At 46.1% G+C, this 19293-nt stretch overlaps 1 protein-coding gene across 4 annotated transcripts in view; it reads right to left on the bottom strand.

The window, feature by feature from the left end:
* Window positions 1-19293, bottom strand: part of LOC138453172 (cysteine-rich venom protein-like) — a 281590-nt gene that overhangs the window by 116455 nt on the left and 145842 nt on the right. For all 4 annotated transcript variants that reach the window (XM_069605764.1, XM_069605766.1, XM_069605767.1 and 1 more), the window contains exon 5: window positions 17477-17622. In XM_069605764.1, the coding sequence (XP_069461865.1) occupies window positions 17477-17622 (146 nt within the window). The remainder of the gene's footprint in view (window positions 1-17476; window positions 17623-19293) is intronic.

The following is a 19293-nucleotide window of genomic DNA, read 5'->3' as shown; positions in this document are numbered from 1 at the left end:
GTGCAGAGGCTGCCAGGGGGGCAGTGCAGGAGTGCAACTGGTTGGGAGGAGGCCTGGGCCCGAGGTCAGAGGGTAGCCAGGTGACCAGTGCAGTTTTGGTTTTAGCCAGGAGTGCAGCAGGGGAGAGGAAGAGAGACAGCAGAAGCAAAGGGGAAGGTCTTGAGGTGCTTCCGTAACTGGAGATGGTTCTCCTCAAGTTTCAGAGAGACAGGGAGGCTATTCCAGAGGAAGGCCCCAGCCGAGGAAAGAATTCTACCACCAACTCATTGCTTGGAGAAGCCACTCACCCTGAAGGAGTTGGAGGCAGATGAGCGAAGAGCTCGAGAAGGAAGATATTTACAAAGAGAGAGTTGAAGTTATAGAGGCCCCAGGCCCCAGAAGGATGGAACATGGGAGAACCTGTTTTGATGAGACCTTCATAAATCAAACTTGTCTAGAAACCTTATCTGAGCATAACAGGGGATAGGCAGAGAAAGAGGGAGAGGAGGTGGCCAATGAGGGGCCAGAGGAAGAGCGGGAAGTAGAGAGCGAAGTGTGAGATGAAGAGAGTGAGGAAAGAATATCCTCAGTTTTAGAGATGTAATGAGAAGCCAGGGCCATGCAAAGGGCCTGGGAGGGGACAGGAGAGGTAGAGACTGCAGCAGGATTGGCCAGCTTCTTACAGATTTTAAAGAGTTCGGCCAAGTTATTGGATGCCGCAGAGATGCAGGCTTCAATGTGAGCACTCTTCTTGGTACGGACAGAGAGCCGGTATTGCCTTTGGAGCAGGAGGCAGGCCAGTTTGTCAGAGGATGTACCTGAAGCACGCTATTTCCTCTCAGCAACCCTGCACTTGCGTTTAAGGGTGATGAGGTCTGAGTCGTACCAGGAGTTGCACTTGGCTTTGGGCTTCAAGCAGATCCTCATGACAGGGGCAAGAACATCAATAGTATCAGATATAGCATGGAAAGGGCTGTGTCAGGCTGTGAGTCAGCCAAAAGGGGCGAGGGGGGTGAGAAAGTGGCGGCGAAAGCCTCAACTGACATGTGCTTCATAGGTTGGATGACTGAAAAGGTAGGTGGCAGTGCTGGAGTTTGGGTTTGGCCTGAGGGGTATTGAGGGTGATATGGAAGAAAGGAGAATGTTATCACTCCAGGAGAGGGGAGTGGTGAGAGGGATAGAAAGGGGAACGTCTGAAGAGATCAGAACATCCAAAGTGTGTCAGTTGGGCCAGAGGGGTGGATAGAGAGTGAGAAAGCGTTGCAGAGGTAGTGAAAGAGTCCAGACGAAGGACAGGAGGCATCTAGGTGGATGTAATAGACTCCAAGAAGGAGTAGTTGAGTGGTCAAGACCAGGAGGGAGGAGCAGAGGTCTGCCCACTCAGAGAGGAAGAAGGAGACCTGAACAGGTGGTCGATAAGTGGTAGCCACAGTAAAGGAATGGCTATGAGAGAGAGAGCCTTGAGACTGGGCATCTGAAAGAGGAGTCAGCCTGCGTGGGAATAACAGAGGCAAGAATCCACTCCGGGAAGATCAGGGCTACACCCCCTCTGGAATGGTTAGATCTGGGCGCGTATAGGAACTTGTAGCCATCAGGGAGGAGAGTGTCAAAGCCTGTGACAGAGCTGGCCCTGAACCATGTCTCGTTGAGATTGAGGACGTTGAGGTCAAGTTCTTCCAGGAGGCGGCAGATGTCAGAGGAGTGTTTGACAGCTGTGTGAGAGTTGAGAGTGGCAATATGGAGAAGGTTGCCGTCCTTGAAAGACTTTTGGGAGGGGTACAAATCAGAGGTAAGCCCTGTGGAGGTGTGGAAGAAGCCTAAGGGGGGCAGAAGAGAAAGGAGGAGAGGGCAAGATACGAAGGAGGAGACAGCGGGGGAGGCAAGGAAGCCATGGAGGGAAGAGCAGAAGCAGAAAGGAAATTGATGAGGCGTATGAAGCATCTGTCAAACAGTAGAAGGTTAGCCTGAGGGCCTTGGACCAAGATGGTACCATTCAGGTATTTATTTATTTAAAAAAAACAAAAAACGTCACGCCACATGCCCATGGGCCTCAGGGCGCACATACAAAAACAACAATACAAACAAGAGGAACAAATATCATTCAAAGTGATGTGAGGAGAAAAAAACAAGGGCGAGACTCAGAATCCAAATAAAAGACTCATAGAATAAAGGAGCCTAATCAGGAGGTAGATTGAAAAGTAGTATCTTTAACTCTTTCTTAAACTTAGCTGTAGTCTCGACAGCTCTAAGATTCAAAGGCAACAGGTTCCAGAGATTGGGACCTTGTACACTGAAACTGCACACACCAGTCTTCACTAACCTGAATCTGGGTTTGAACAATTCCAGGTGATGCTCAGATCTGAGAGAGCTGGCAGGAGCATAGGGATGAAGGCGTGCTGCGAAGTGCTGCAGTGCCGTATTCCTCACACATTTGTGTGTTAGAGTTAAGATTTTATGCTTGATTCTCAGTTTGCCAGGCAACAAGTGGAGGCCCCGCCAGGTCGAGGTGACATGGGCTCGCCCAGCAAGACCCGAAACATCCCGCGCTGCACCGTTCTGCGTGACCTCAAGGGAAGCTATGATGGAATGTGTGCAGCCACTGAGCAGGCTGTTACAATAGTCCAGACGCATGTTAAGGACTGAGGCCAGGGCGTCTAAATTCTCATGGGAGAGAAAAGGATGAATATTACACAAGACATTAGTAATCAGCCCACAGGAAGATCTAATGAGGGCCACATGGTGAGACATAGACAATTCAGCGTCTAGGACCACCCCTAGAGTTTTTACCTTCTTCGCCACCAGGATCAACGTACCCAGAAGTGAAACATTTTTATACTCTGCAGGGAGTGACCTCAACATGGTGGTGGAAGCTACAATTAAAAACTATGTTTTACTGGCATTTAAAGCCAGGGAATTGGCTGCCATCCACAAGTGGCTGGACTTATACATTTAGCTACATCCTCAATGTATGAACCAGAGAGTTATACAGCCACCTGGGTATCATTCGCATTGTTAGCCACCTGGACACCCAGACTGATCAGAAGGAGCAGAAATGGAATCAGGTAAACATTAAGCAATGGCGGCGAAATACAAAACCCCTGGGGCATCCCACAGGTGATTCAGGAAGGTTCCAAAAAAACTTCACCTACGTTCACCCTAGAGTTCCTGGGACCCAAAAAGTAGTAGGAGATCCGGCTAGCAGCTTTAGGAGAACCCTGTCCGAAGACTGTAATCTGTCCTCAAGTAAAGCATGATCAACAAGGTCGAATGCTGAGGATAAATCCAACAGCATAAGAACTGTTAGTTGCCCCTGATCCATGTTCTATAGTAGGTTGGTCTGCAGGTTAAGCATAGCTGTTTCAGTGCTGTAACCTTTCCTAAAACCGGAATGGTGGGGCAGTACGATCTCATTACACTCCACAAAATGTGGAAATTGCAGATGTGCCACTTTGTTCAATATTTTTAACAAGAATGGCACATTCATAATGGGATGATAATTTTCCAGTACAAATGGGTCCAAAAGTGGGGTGACCCAACGCTCCTTGAGAAAGACTACCCTTTGCAAATGAGTAATTAATAAACCTAGTTACCCAGGGGCCAAGAATGTCCCTACACTTTATGAAGAGGCTGGATAGACAGACATCATTATGAAAAGAGGTTTGTTTCATCTCTGAAATGATTTGTATGATAAAAGATTCAGAGCATGGAGTGACATCAAAAGCGCAAAGCACTGTATTGGAGAGGTCAACCTCTTTAAGGTCAACCATGAACACATCCGAAGAGGGAAAAGTATTCTTTGTCCATTGGATATTACTTTGGTGTAAGGTGACCGTATTAGAAAAACATTATGAATAGACTGGCACCACTCCTTGTCCTTCACTGGTGCTGAAGAGGGTGGGGGTTTATTCTTAAACTCATGCAGAATAGAGAACAGTTCCTTTGAACTTGACTTAGCATTCTGGAACCTATGGTTATAAGTGTCAGACTTGGCCTCAGTAATGGCCTCCTTATACTCTTTTACCAAAACTTTATAGTTGGCCAAGGTTATACTGGATGGATCTTTCCGCCAACAGAATTCTGCTGTACGTTTTTTTTTTTTCTGCTAGCGAGAATGTCATCATCAAACCAAGATTTCTGGATAGTTTCTGTTTTTATATGACGAATCTTAAGTGGCGCCAATTGTTTAGTGGTGTCAATGAGAGACTTAGTAATGTGTAATACTAAATCATCTACGCACTCATAGTCCTCTTCTGACCCCAGTTTCTCTGACAATAGGGGAATAAAGTTTTCAGGCATCAATAGTTTCACGTCACGCATGTGAACGTCCAATCTGAGATTGGTATCAAGTCTGGAGGTTAAAGCAGGAAGAATAATACCAAATGTGAGAAGTGAGTTTTCCGACCAGATAGAGGGCGTAATTAACAGATTGGACACGGAAAGCTGATTGACTAATAACCAGCCCAGAAAGGTAAACATTAATGATGACCTTAGAGGAGTCGAAGGAAGCCAGGGGGGCCTCCCACCGGGTGCCACCATTAATGGGAGAGGAAGAGAAAGGAGAATTACAGAGACCATATGAAGAATCCATAGGTCTGGCGAGGGAACGACAAAGAGAATGTTGGTGAGGGTTTTCCTGGAGGATGCTCTTGCATAGGTGTCAGCGATAGGGAGTACTGGGTTGGAGACCAGGATGTCCTTTTTAAACTTCTTCCTATCAGATTTAGTGAGGAGAGCAGGATAGTCGATAGAGAAGCAGTTAGAAAATATAGGAGAAACAGAGAGCACCATAGAGTGGGTAGGGAGAGGAGAGAAGAAGAAAGGGGGTGGCAGGGAAGGGGGTGCAGGGCGAAACTAGTGAAGGACACAGGGAGGGGTGCAAGCAGACAAGACAAAGAGGGACAAGACAATAGTAGACAATTTACCTTGATAATACAACAAGGGCTCAGATAATAGTAGAACAGTTTGCAAAATGAACGATTTGCTGAGAAGACGAAACCAAGAACAACAAGGACAATGTAGTTGGCAGATCAGAACGTGGAGGAAGGAAGAGTGCAATGGTACACAAACATAGCAGTACAATATAGGACAGGGCAGTCAGTGAGGCGAATACAAAAAGAAAAACTACAGAACCAACACAGGAGATATTGAAGAAAGCTGACCTGGATGAGGGAGGAATACAAGGAGAATACAGTCAGTGTAAGCAGAACAGACAGTAGGACAACAGTGAGCAGGACAGTTCAGGCATAAACAGAGGGCGCTTAGGAGCAGGGGGTTAGGGGGAGGTGCGTGAAAGTGCGCAGAACACGTGATCGGGGAACGCAAAGAAGGAGACATGCAGTGAGGGAGTTGCGAGGAACTCTTCGTCAAGGATTGCGAGGGACCACACGGACAGTGCAAGACAATGCATGGAAAACACAGTCAGTGATCGCAGGGTAGTTGCGAGGACCACGCAGTAGAAGATTGTAAGGGACCACGTGGGCAGGCGTGAGGCAGGGAACGCGAGGAATTTCGAGGGCACACGAGAGGGCGTGAGAGGAGCCGTGCAATCAAGGATTGCGAGGAACCACTTGGGATGGAAGTGAACCAAGTGAAGAGCGTGGGGCACACGATGAGAGGATCGTGGGGGGAGCGCACTGTGATCCCAGAACCACGTGGACTGGGATCGAGGAGGACACGTGGAACGGAAGGGTGAGAACCAGCAGTCAAGGGGAGCGAGGAGCCATGCAATCATGGATTGCGAGGGAAGGCAGGCTAAGGTGCGCGTGAAGATGGAATGGGTGGTGCAAGGGAGGAGTACGAGAGGCTGCGTAGGGGAGGGGCGAGAACACATGCAGGTGAGGGTGAATGGTGCAGGAGGAGGGCAAGGAAGTGCAGAGCAGCAAGCAAACTCCAAACTTCTTACCCAGTGGCCACAAAGAGGAGGGTGAAACATCTGCAAGCCAGTCTATGCCGCAGACACCTTCATTGGCAAACACATGTGTCTCTCAACACCACAGCCTTGTCCTGTAAGGGCTTTGCCACAGAGCAGCATCACCTGCGCACCTGCATCACCTGCGCACCTGCATCGCTCAACACTGCGGCCTTGTCCTGCGATGGATTTGCCACAGGGGGTCCTGAACCTTGGATTAAATAAGCCCCGTAGCGTGGACGTAACAAACGTGTTACGTGGAAAGTTGGGCAGCGACACCTGTGTCGCTCAACACTGCGGCCTTTTCCTGCAAGGGCTTTGCCGCAGAGGGTCCCGAACCTCGGATTAAATAGGCTTTGTTGTGTGGACATAACAAACGTGATAAATGGAAAGTCGGCCAGCGTCTCCTGCTCACCTGCACCACTCAACACTGTGGCCTTGACCTGTGTGGACATTTGAAGTATATCAATCTAAGAGGATCCAGTAGATGTGTAACAAAGGTAAAGGAAGTTGTCTTTGGATAAGGAGAAGTTCATAATAATTGTAATAATTATTGTTTGTATGGAATTAGATTAGTAATGTATAGCAATTTAACGAAGGTGGCCACAGAGAGGAGGGTGAAACATCTGCAAGCCAGTCTATGCCGCAGACACCTTCATTGGCAAACACATGTGTCGCTCAACACCACAGCCTTGTCCTGTAAGGGCTTTGCCACAGAGGGTCCCGAACTTCAGATTAAATAGGCTCGCTAGCGTGGACGTAACGGACATGTTACATGGAAAGTCGAGCAGCGTCACCTGCGTCACTCAACACTGCAGTCTTGTCCTGCGAGGGCTTTGCCGCAGAGGGTCCCAAACCTCAGATTAAATAGGCTGGGTAGCGTGGACATAATAAGCGTGTTACGAGGAAAGTCGGGCAGCATCACCTGCGCACCTGCATCGCTCAACACTGCGGCCTTGTCCTGCGATGGATTTGCCACAGGGGGTCCTGAACCTTGGATTAAATAAGCCCCGTAGCGTGGACGTAACAAACGTGTTACGTGGAAAGTTGGGCAGCGACACCTGTGTCGCTCAACACTGCGGCCTTTTCCTGCAAGGGCTTTGCTGCAGAGGGTCCCGAACCTCGGATTAAATAGGCTTTGTTGTGTGGACATAACAAACGTGATAAATGGAAAGTCGGCCAGCGTCTCCTGCTCACCTGCACCACTAAACACTGTGGCCTTGACCTGTGTGGACATTTGAAGTATATCAATCTAAGAGGATCCAGTAGATGTGTAACAAAGGTAAAGGAAGTTGTCTTTGGATAAGGAGAAGTTCATAATAATTGTAATAATTATTGTTTGTATGGAATTAGATTAGTAATGTATAGCAATTTAACGAAGGTGGCCACAGAGAGGAGGGTGAAACATCTGCAAGCCAGTCTATGCCGCAGACACCTTCATTGGCAAACACATGTGTCGCTCAACACCACAGCCTTGTCCTGTAAGGGCTTTGCCACAGAGGGTCCCGAACTTCAGATTAAATAGGCTCGCTAGCGTGGACGTAACGGACATGTTACATGGAAAGTCGAGCAGCGTCACCTGCGTCACTCAACACTGCAGTCTTGTCCTGCGAGGGCTTTGCCGCAGAGGGTCCCAAACCTCAGATTAAATAGGCTGGGTAGCGTGGACATAATAAGCGTGTTACGAGGAAAGTCGGGCAGCATCACCTGCGCACCTGCATCGCTCAACACTGCGGCCTTGTCCTGCGATGGATTTGCCACAGGAGGTCCTGAACCTTGGATTAAATAAGCCCAGTAGCGTGGACGTACCAAACGTGTTACGTGGAAAGTTGGGCAGCGACACCTGTGTCGCTCAACAGTGTGGCCTTTTCCTGCAAGGGCTTTGCCGCAGAGGGTCCCGAACCTCGGATTAAATAGGCTTGGTTGTGTGGACATAACAAACGTGATAAATGGAAAGTCGGCCAGCGTCTCCTGCGCACCTGCGTCACTCAACACTGTGGCCTTGTCCTGCGTGGACATTTGAAGTATATCAATCTAAAAGGATCCAGTATATGTGTAACAAAGGTAAAGGAAGTTGTCTTTGGATAAGGAGAAGTTCATAATAATTGTAATAATTATTGTTTGTATGGAATTAGATTAGTAATGTATAGCAATTTAATGAAAGTGGCCACAGAGAGGAGGGTGAAACATCTGCAAGCCAGTCTATGCCGCAGACACCTTCATTGGCAAACACATGTGTCGCTCAACACCACAACCTTGTCCTGTAAGGGCTTTGCCACATAGGGTCCCGAACTTCAGATTAAATAGGCTCGCTAGTGTGGACGTAACGGACATGTTACATGGAAAGTCGAGCAGTGTCACCTGCGTCACTCAACACTGCGGACTTGTCCTGCGAGGGCTTTGCCGCAGAGGGTCCCAAACCTCAGATTAAATAGGCTGGGTAGCGTGGACATAATAAGCATGTTAGGAGGAAAGTCGGGCAGCATCACCTGCGCACCTGCATCGCTCAACACTGCGGCCTTGTCCTGCGATGGATTTGCCACAGGGGGTCCTGAACCTTGGATTAAATAAGCCCAGTAGCGTGGACGTACCAAACGTGTTACGTGGAAAGTTGGGCAGCAACACCTGTGTCGCTCAACACTGCGGCCTTTTCCTGCAAGGGCTTTGCCGCAGAGGGTCCCGAACCTCGGATTAAATAGGCTTGGTTGTGTGGACATAACAAACGTGATAAATGGAAAGTCGGCCAGAGTATCCTGTGCACCTGCGCCACTCAACACTGTGGCCTTGTCCTGCGCGGACATTTGAAGTATATCAATCTAAGAGGATCCAGTAAATGTGTAACAAAGGTAAAGGAAGTTGTCTTTGGATAAGGAGAAGTTCATAATAATTGTAATAATTATTGTTTGTATGGAATTAGAGTAGTAATGTATAGCAATTTAACGAAAGTGGCCACAGAGAAGAGGTTGAAACATCTGCAAGCCAGTCTATGCCGCAGACACCTTCATTGGCAAACACATGTGTCGCTCAACACCACAGCCTTGTCCTGTAAGGGCTTTGCCACAGAGGGTCCCGAACTTCAGATTAAATAGGCTCGCTAGCGTGGACGTAATGGACATGTTACATGGAAAGTCGAGCAGCGTCACCTGCGTCACTCAACACTGCAGTCTTGTCCTGCGAGGGCTTTGCCGCAGAGGGTCCCAAACCTCAGATTAAATAGGCTGGGTAGCGTGGACATAATAAACGTGTTACGAGGAAAGTCGGGCAGCATCACCTGCGCACCTGCATCGCTCAACACTGCGGCCTTGTCCTGCAATGGATTTGCCACAGGGGTCCTGAACCTTGGATTAAATAAGCCCAGTAGTGTGGACGTAACAAACTTGTTACGTGGAAAGTTGCGCAGCGACACCTGTGTCGCTCAACACTGCGGCTTTTTCCTGCAAGGGCCTTGCCGCAGAGGGTCCCGAACCTCGGATTAAATAGGCTTGGTTGTGTGGACATAACAAACTTGATAAATGGAAAGTCGGCCAGCGTCTCCTGCGCACCTGCGCCACTCAACACTGTGGCCTTGTCCTGCATGGACATTTGAAGTATATCAATCTATGAGGATCCAGTAGATGCGTAAAAAAGGTAAAGGAAGTTGTCTTTGGATAAGGAGAAGTTCATAATAATTGTAATAATTATTGTTTGTATGGAATTAGATTAGTAATGTATAGCAATTTAACGAAAGTGGCCACAGAGAGGAGGGTGAAACATCTGCAAGCCAGTCTATGCCGCAGACACCTTCATTGGCAAACACATGTGTCGCTCAACACCACAGCCTTGTCCTGTAAGGGCTTTGCCACAGAGGGTCCCGAACTTCAGATTAAATAGGCTCGCTAGCGTGGACGTAACGGACATGTTACATGGAAAGTCGAGCAGTGTCGCCTGCGTCACTCAACACTGCAGTTTTGTCCTGCGAGGGCTTTGCCACAGAGGGTCCCAAACCTCAAATTAAATAGGCTGGGTAGCGTGGACATAATAAGCGTGTTACGAGGAAAGTCGGGGAGCATCACCTGCGCACCTGCATCGCTCAACACTGCGGCCTTGTCCTGCGATGGATTTGCCACAGGGGGTCCTGAACCTTGGATTAAATAAGCCCAGTAGCGTGGACGTAACAAACGTGTTACATGGAAAGTTGGGCAGCGACACCTGTGTCGCTCAACACTGCGGCCTTTTCCTGCAAGGGCTTTGCCGCAGAGGGTCCGAAACCTCGGATTAAATAGGCTTGGTTGTGTGGACATAACAAACGTGATAAATGGAAAGTCGGCCAGCGTCTCCTGCGCACCTGCGCCACTCAACACTGTGGCCTTGTCCTGCGTGGACATTTGAAGTATATCAATCTAAGAGGATCCAGTATATGTGTAACAAAGGTAAAGGAAGTTGTCTTTGGATAAGGAGAAGTTCATAATAATTGTAATAATTATTGTTTGTATGGAATTAGATTAGTAATGTATAGCAATTTAACGAAAGTGGCCACAGAGAGGAGGGTGAAACATCTGCAAGCCAGTTTATGCCGCAGACACCTTCATTGGCAAACACATGTGTCGCTCAACACCACAACCTTGTCCTGTAAGGGCTTTGCCACATAGGGTCCCGAACTTCAGATTAAATAGGCTCGCTAGTGTGGACGTAACGGACATGTTACATGGAAAGTCGAGCAGTGTCACCTGCGTCACTCAACACTGCAGTCTTGTCCTGCGAGGGCTTTGCCGCAGAGGGTCCCAAACCTCAGATTAAATAGGCTGGGTAGCGTGGACATAATAAGCGTGTTACGAGGAAAGTCGGGCAGCATCACCTGCGCACCTGCATCGCTCAACACTGCGGCCTTGTCCTGCGATGGATTTGCCACAGGGGGTCCTGAACCTTGGATTAAATAAGACCAGTAGCGTGGACGTACCAAACGTGTTAAGTGGAAAGTTGGGCAGCGACACCTGTGTCGCTCAACACTGCAGCCTTTTCCTGCAAGGGTTTTGCCGCAGAGGGTCCCGAACCTCGGATTAAATAGGCTTGGTTGTGTGGACATAACAAACGTGATAAATGGAAAGTCGGCCAGCGTCTCCTGCGCACCTGCGCCACTCAACACTGTGGCCTTGTCCTGCGTGGACATTTGAAGTATATCAATCTAAGAGGATCCAGTACATGTGTAACAAAGGTAAATGAAGTTGTCTTTGGATAAGGAGAAGTTCATAATAATTATAATAATTATTGTTTGTATGGAATTAGATTAGTAATGTATAGCAATTTAACGAAAGTGGCCACAGAGAGGAGGGTGAAACATCTGCAAGCCAGTCTATGCCGCAGACACCTTCATTGGCAAACACATTTGTCGCTCAACACCACAGCCTTGTCCTGTAAGGGCTTTGCCACAGAGGGTCCCGAACTTCAGATTAAATAGGCTCGCTAGCATGGACGTAACGGACATGTTACATGGAAAGTCGAGCAGCGTCACCTGCGTCACTCAACACTGCAGTCTTGTCCTGCGAGGGCTTTGCCGCAGAGGGTCCCAAACCTCAGATTAAATAGGCTGGGTAGCGTGGACATAATAAACGTGTTACGAGGAAAGTCGGGCAGCATCACCTGCGCACCTGCATCGCTCAACACTGCGGCATTGTCCTGCGATGGATTTGCCACAGGGGGTCCTGAACCTTGGATTAAATAAGCCCAGTTGTGTGGACGTAACAAACGTTTTACTGGAAAGTTGGGCAGCGACACCTGTGTCGCTCAACACTGCGGCTTTTTCCTGCAAGGGCCTTGCCGCAGAGGGTCCCGAACCTCGGATTAAATAGGCTTGGTTGTGTGGACATAACAAATGTGATAAATGGAAAGTCGGCCAGCGTCTCCTGCTCACCTGCACCACTCAACACTGTGGCCTTGACCTGTGTGGACATTTGAAGTATATCAATCTAAGAGGATCCAGTAGATGTGTAACAAAGGTAAAGGAAGTTGTCTTTGGATAAGGAGAAGTTCATAATAATTGTAATAATTATTGTTTGTATGGAATTAGATTAGTAATGTATAGCAATTTAACGAACGAGACGAGTTGTACTTATGATTGTCTCATGGGTAGATTTTGTTTTCCGTGAATCATTTATAAAGTCAGATTGGAAGAAATATTAATGGAAGATCCACTATGAAGCAGCTTTAGTATTGTTTTAGGGCATGTGGGTTGTTGCAATGATACACCAGGCTCTCCACCTACAACACAGTAAGTGGGCAAAGTTAGGTGGTGGGATGACATCTGGTTTCACTGCCCAGTACTGGTCCTACAAGTAACTTAGGGAATGGCAGATTGGTTTTGTTTCAGTTAGTGGGCAGAGAATGGTTGGAGCAGGATTTAGTATTCAGAGCAGGGAAAGAATTTCGATTCATTTTTAATAGACACAATGATTTCCAGCCACAAAGATTTCCGGCCAGGTGCAGCAAATTAGTTCCGGTTCACAGTTAATTTTAACAGTTGCTGATTTTAGTTACAGGAAAGTGTAAAACGAAGCCCAAAAAGGTCAAAGAAAATAGTAGACAAAATCAGCAGAATTACCAATTACTAGTTACTCAGTTATTCAGGATTTTCAGTAGATGCTTAGTGAAAGAACTTTGGCTCAGATATGTTGGGACAGATTAGGCTACTATGTAGTGACCAAAACTCCTAGACTACAACTTTGAGTGAAGTGTCAAATGCTGCTAGCCACAGAGTGAACAGGGAGTGAGTGGAGGTGGTATATTGGGTATTCAGTGTGGAAGATCTCAGTTTGCCACACAATATGGCTCCTTACAGTGCCATGCCGGGATCACGAGATGCCAGCGAATAACTCGAGATAAACAGCAATATTATTATCCCTTACTTTTTCCAATAATGTGTAATTACTGATTTAACTGACACTCTCCTGCCTCCGGTGTATTAAACTGTGCCTTGCACAAAGTCTTATTCCCATTGACCCTCATATGAACAGCAAATATTCACTAATCTGGCCGAGCATTTTGCACAAAAACTGAACTTCCCTTTACTAATGGATGCGCATACTCACACACTGTACCCTCAGGCAAAAACAGGACATACATAGTAGGGCAATTATAGTCAGACATTAAATTCCTTTTGCAAGTGGAGGTCACTCCAGGAAAGCAGTTGCAGCCAGGCGTTGCATTGCACAGGTTTATGACACTTAGGGCTCTGGTTTAGATGCTGAAGCATTAGCTACTAAATGTAATTTGCAGTGGATGTTCCAAGAACTGAAACAGGGCATTACAGATAATCTAAGTCCATTTCCATCTTCACTTGCAGAGCTGAATAAACACCTGCTATCTGTTGAAGGGAAAGTAGATAAACTTGAGAACACGGTGTCAGAAGAATCCCATGAGCATGCATTCCTTTCTGAAAGGTTAGATAGTGCCTTAATGCCCCTGGACTTAGTGTGCTCAATAAATGCTAAAATAAATAGAAATAAAATAAATACATGAAATGGAAGTACAATTAGAATTCAGGATTGCTAAACAGGAGCACTGTGAGAATCACTCTCACCATAACAACATTCCTAATATGTGGATGGCCAAACAGGTGAAGGACCAAGCGATGGAGGAATACATTAAAAGCTTATTTAAAATTGTGCTTCCACTCACTAATACTGAGATTGCGCACGCACAGTGTATGCTGTACCTTTCAACATCAGAGGAGCCTGATCCAAGATGTTCTGACCAGAGTTCACTATTTCTTGAAAAGGAATCAACAATGGTGGCTGCGAGAATTGCACCCCCCCATCAGATTTCAAAAAGAATCCCTGTGCGAAAAGTAACCACACACACATTATTTGTGGGGGTTTCTTTTGCTGTGTGGGCCAAATGTCGCTTGCTACAATTTACATATATCATGATCAGCTGTATTGTATATTGCTGGCATTAATTAACCCTTGCCACCATTGAACCCCAAAGTTAAATGTGCCATTGCTAGTAAAATATAGGTGTTCTACTGGGTGTTTTTTTAATTTGTAATTGTCATTCACAGTACTGTTGATGGTATTACTCAGTAGAGCGGTAATATTAACAGAACAGAGAATTTTATTCTGCAGATTAGGCAGATTAATCATTGGTGATTTTAAGTCTAATGTCAGAATACCTTTTGCAAATTGTGTTCAGAATAAACAAGGGATTCATAGCGTGATTTATTGCCGGTACTGTAAATGATGGTCAATTTAAACCCACAAACGAAATGCAGTGGAGGGGTCAGGGGGGGTTGGGATAGCAGACACTGTTTTTGTTACTTTGTGTAACTTTAAGGATCGTAGGCCAGGGATTGATAATTTGCACGACTAGCATCAAAGCTCTAGTTGGCCTCTTATTTAGGGATATCATTTCACCAAAATGCCAGGCGTAACGGAAGTGACATCGCATGAACCTTGACCTCTGATGACATCACAGGACATGATGTCATTTGAACCCATCCCCAAGTGACATAACTGGAAGTGATGAACCATGACCTTCAGATCTGTCTAACACCCAGGTGCTCTCATTTCAGGCAGATATAAGAATCAAGGCAAAGAGGGCGGTGTGATTTGTCCACGATCACACATTTGGGAATGTAATTTTCCAGATTTGACGTGGGCCTATATGTAAAACATACATAATGCAGTACTTGTAACAGGTTAACCAAACTCTCTAAAGCAGGCTACAGCTAGTGTATGAAACATCTATAGATCAATGGACACAGAAGTACTTGTTATCTGTGGAATTGATGTGTTAAACAAGCCACAAAAACACTGACCTGGGGAGGCGTGCACCGTCTGTTTACCCAGGAGAAAAATGCTGCACGAGCAAGGCCTGAAAATTAAATCATTGGCCAGGATGTAGTATCAACAAAATTCCCTGGTTATAAATGTATCCATGAGTCAGCTACCACTGCAATACGTGAAACCTGTTGTGTGGGGGTAAGCTGAGGCCATCTGTCTCTGGGTGCATTTATCTTTAAACTATGGGAAAGCAGGCATTGATACATGACCCTTCATCAATCTTTTTAATGGGGTGAGGTGTGGGGAGGGTGGATGCACTTACCTCAAGAGTGTGGCTAAATGCATCTATGATTTTCAGAGCTCTATGTGCGAGGTGCGTTATTCAATACATTCTCCACCCCCGCCACAGGCCCGTAAATGAAGCTTCCACAAAGCCCTTTCCAAGAAGGAGTTTGAGTTGGGAGGGGTGGGTCACTCCTTGGCTCTCTCACTTCTGAGACTCCATGTCCAGCACTTATTTTCTTAAACAGTGTTTCAGCAGAGCAGGGTCCTGGTCGAGTTTGCAGCCCCTCTCAGCCATTTACATCACACTTGAATGAGTTCAAGGTGGGCAGAGCCCAATCAGTGGCGTAGCACAATTTCTGCGCCCTCCCTCCGCCGTAGCTCCTTAACAAAGCACAGGGCACGCCACACTCCGGGCCAGCCGGGGCCACCCCAGGTGTGCTATTTTCATGAAGATTATGCTGCTTCAGGGGTACGTACTTCTCCAAGTGAAAGAAGTATATATGTTTTTTTTAATCAAAGCTTAAATGTTACACCTACTGTAGAAAGAACGGGACGGTGCTTGGTCCCCAAATAAACCAGTCATCAGCAGTGGTTGGTGAGTTGTTTTTCTTGAAAGGTGCAATTCTTCCCCCTGCCATGAGTGTGCAAGCATTGTCATGCCAGTCCTTTCAGTATATGCCAGTATAAAAAACATGTTCATGCTGGCTGTGCCCACACATTTCCATGCTGGCTTCACCAACATATGTTAGCATTCCCACATATTTAAGATGTTTTTATAGTATCACTGTCAGTAGGCACAAAGCTGGCTCTGCCAAGATATGCCAGTACACCTACATAGGAAATACTCATGTTGGTTTGACCATTAAAAGTGACATGTCACAATAAGAAAACATGTCCAAACGGATTCCAATGTAAGCCAGTCTAGACCCATAAGAACACATATCATCTTTGGTTCATCAAGGATGTGTCAAAAATGCTCTCGTGATCCCCAGTCTCCCACAGCCTTACACACACACACATAGGCATTCCCTTTGCCCCACCCATACATCTCCCCTCACATTCATTCACACTGCATTCACCAAACAGGCATGCACCCACCCACCCAGAACATTCACACACACAAACACATTCATACCCATTCACCCACCAGTAACTCACCCATATACCTTCTCTCACAAACACTGTCACTGGCACCCACCCCGCAGAACATTTACACGCGCACACAAACACTTACATTCAAAGTCACCCGCCCACTATTCACCCACCGATAAACCTCTCACGTCCACTTGCATGGCATTCGAACACACACTGTCACATTTATTCTCATTCACCCACCATTCACTGACCCACAGCATATACATACATCTGACACGCACTTCTCGCATGCAAAATACACATCACTTTTTTTTTAAAGCCTTCTTACATGTTTTTCCATCTTCGGTCTGTCACTCCAGGCCACCCTCGGCTCCTCCGTGCTTCTCACAAACAGGAACCAGGAAGCTCAGAGAGCTTCCTGGTTCCTTAATATGAGCTGCAAGGAAGCCGGAGAAGAGGTTAGCGGTTGGAGCTGAACGTGGCATGTGACGTGTGCTACATGTCACGGTGAGCTCCAACCCCTACTGAGCACTTCCTTCTCACACTGCAAGCCCTGGCCTAGCCTTCGCTTGATGGCTGAGAACTGGGCTGGGGCCTCCCCAGACCTGGTGTGGTGGGGCCCCCCAGACCACTAGTCCAGTGCCCAGGAGCTTCCATTTAAAAGAAATATATATAATAATAATGTTTTGTTTTTAATTACAATGATAGCAAGAGAGACTGCAGGTGTAGCAAGGGACGTGCCTGCTCTTATTCTAGGAAGATCTGAATTTCGCTTATAAATTTACAAAACGTCAGGCTGCTGATGGGTAAACTCTACCTCATACAGCTTTTAATGTGCAAGGAAATCAGGCATAAGCAATGCAGTGTTCCCGAGAAACAGGCCCGTTGCGGAAATGTGTCCGCGTTAAAATGCTGTGTTTTGCAGCTTTATAAATCCTAAGCAATGCTGAGCTGCAATCTGCACACAGGAGTGTTTCTTTATGAAATAAAGTATGAAGTAGTTCATGTAACGTTGTCAAAGAATATTGGGAAAGCAATGAGACAGTGGAAAGGGCGTCTGAGTATCTGTGGCAGTAGGAGCAGAATAATCTAGTCTCGCATGAAATTAATATTGTTATAAAAAAATGAAATGCGATCTTCATGAGTTTGACAACATATGCAATATATTTTCAAAATGTTATACATCATAACTTGCGTGCCTGCCTGTGTCTCCCCCAGGTGTTGAATTCTTGAAGCACACTGGGTTTTCAGGATATCCTTTATTATTCATTCTACTTTCACTTTGGATTTATGTTGAATGGTTCTGCTGTGTTGCTCTGCATCTCTCAGAATATACAATACATATTTCAAAAGAACATGCAAATGATGGTCCAAGAAATGTCATGCCTCTCTTTTCGAGATTATAAAGTCCAATAAGAAAATCCTCCTAAATCAATAACTGAGAGTTGTTTCTTACCTGAGTATAATGCGAGATGTGTGCATTGCTGAACCTTTCGCCAATCCCAAAGGTGAAATTTTCCTGCTGATTATACCAAGTATTAATTACATCGGCCCATGAGATGGGATGATTTGTCTTGTAAACAGTTTCACCGCAAGAATTTGCTAAGAAAGAGAAAGGACGCATAACAATTGGAATAAGACATGTGGAATGAGGATACATTATTCACAAATCCATTGCTTTTCTTTTCTTTCTTTTTATCTGACCAGGCAAAACTTTGGCATACAGATAGTCATCCTCTCATCTTGACGTGCCTTCACCAATGACTAGTAATGTCTTGCAGACTTCCATTGTATGGAGTGACGCCAATTGTTATGTTCTCTTTTTTTAATTTCATAAATACATTCCATGAGTTCAATTTGGTTCAGCCTATTAATGGATTTCTAGACAAGCACATGTTATTTACTCCCGACCATAGCTTGCTCTTCTGTTCTATAGCAGATTTCTTCTGGAGTTGCCCTAATAAATCTTCCCAACTATGAACAATTAGCCCGAACCCCTAAAGGAAGTTCAGTTCCTCTGAATCGCCAGCAACTGTTGTGATTCAGAAATGGTCTGAATTATTTTACCAAGGATTACCAAAAAACTATTAATAAAATATGGCGTAGCAAGAGAAAACAAAAAAAGTTGAATCCAGAAGAGGTGTGTCACTTATATCCTGTGGTAAGCAACACACTAGAAGATATGAAACTCTATCCTTACTAACACAAATATACACTATTAGGAAGTGCATGAACCTGCACACCGCGTGCACTCCCATCCAGACTGCAGCCATGTCCAACATATTCTTACCATAAGGGAGCACAGAGTAGCAGCAGGCTACTGCACTACTGCATCACATATACCCTAGGTACCATCTGGCATGCACGAATGTGAGCAAAACTACAAAAACTCCATTGAGAAGGTACAATGCAGACATTAGTGAGCATGCAACAAACTGTCCATACATAGAAAGTAAGTGTACATAGGCGGTGGCACACACTTGCTGCAACTTCACTTTTAAGGTAACCAGGATATCCTGCTGAGGCCTTGCAATTTGCAATCATGTCTGTCCTGCTACCTGCATATTTATCCTACATGTAGTTTGCCTCAGTAATTGCATTAGAAAAGCATAGCTGGTCCTGCTGGGATCTGAATTAGCAACAACCTCAAGCAATGTGGCATAGAGCTAGAGTACACACAAGCCAAAGTGAAAGTTTAAATACTTTCTGAAAATTCTGGATCGACATGAAATGATTATTGCCTACGGGATTATTTATACAAGGATGTTGTACTAATATGATAGAGGATTCAGGAGCACTGGGGCAAAGGAGGGAGCTGCAGGCTATGTGATGCCACCCTTGGAGGTGGTTCATGGCTATATCCTGTAGGGCAACTCCCAGTGATCAGACTGGGAAAATACAAGCGCACAAATCGTCACTCGTGACACAATCAATATACAGTTTTAATCCACCACCCTCATTGGCTACCAACTATTTACATGCTAATAGTCACATATAGACCCTTCTCCAATTGGTTCCACAGTTTTCTTAATCATCTTCACCACACGTGGGTTACGTCCTCGTCTATTAAGGAATGTGACATGCACCTGGATATCACTGTGAACTCAATGGGCACTTAGAGGTCAGTCTGGTTCTCACGAACAAAGCAGCCCTTTTCTCATCCCTGACACGTTGGCAGCCCCATCATGCCCTCCCCACTGTATGGGCATCATTCTTAGCTCTAACTGGCACAAAACATAGCTCATGCTGTTCTCTGTTTTCCTCTTTATCAGT

Source organism: Ambystoma mexicanum, chromosome 4p (assembly GCF_040938575.1).
Source record: "Ambystoma mexicanum isolate Mex_15411 chromosome 4p, UKY_AmexF1_1, whole genome shotgun sequence".
NCBI classification, from domain to species: domain Eukaryota; kingdom Metazoa; phylum Chordata; class Amphibia; order Caudata; family Ambystomatidae; genus Ambystoma; species Ambystoma mexicanum.
The sequence above is the reverse complement of the archived record's forward strand: the minus strand, read 5'-3'. Positions and strand labels throughout refer to the sequence as shown.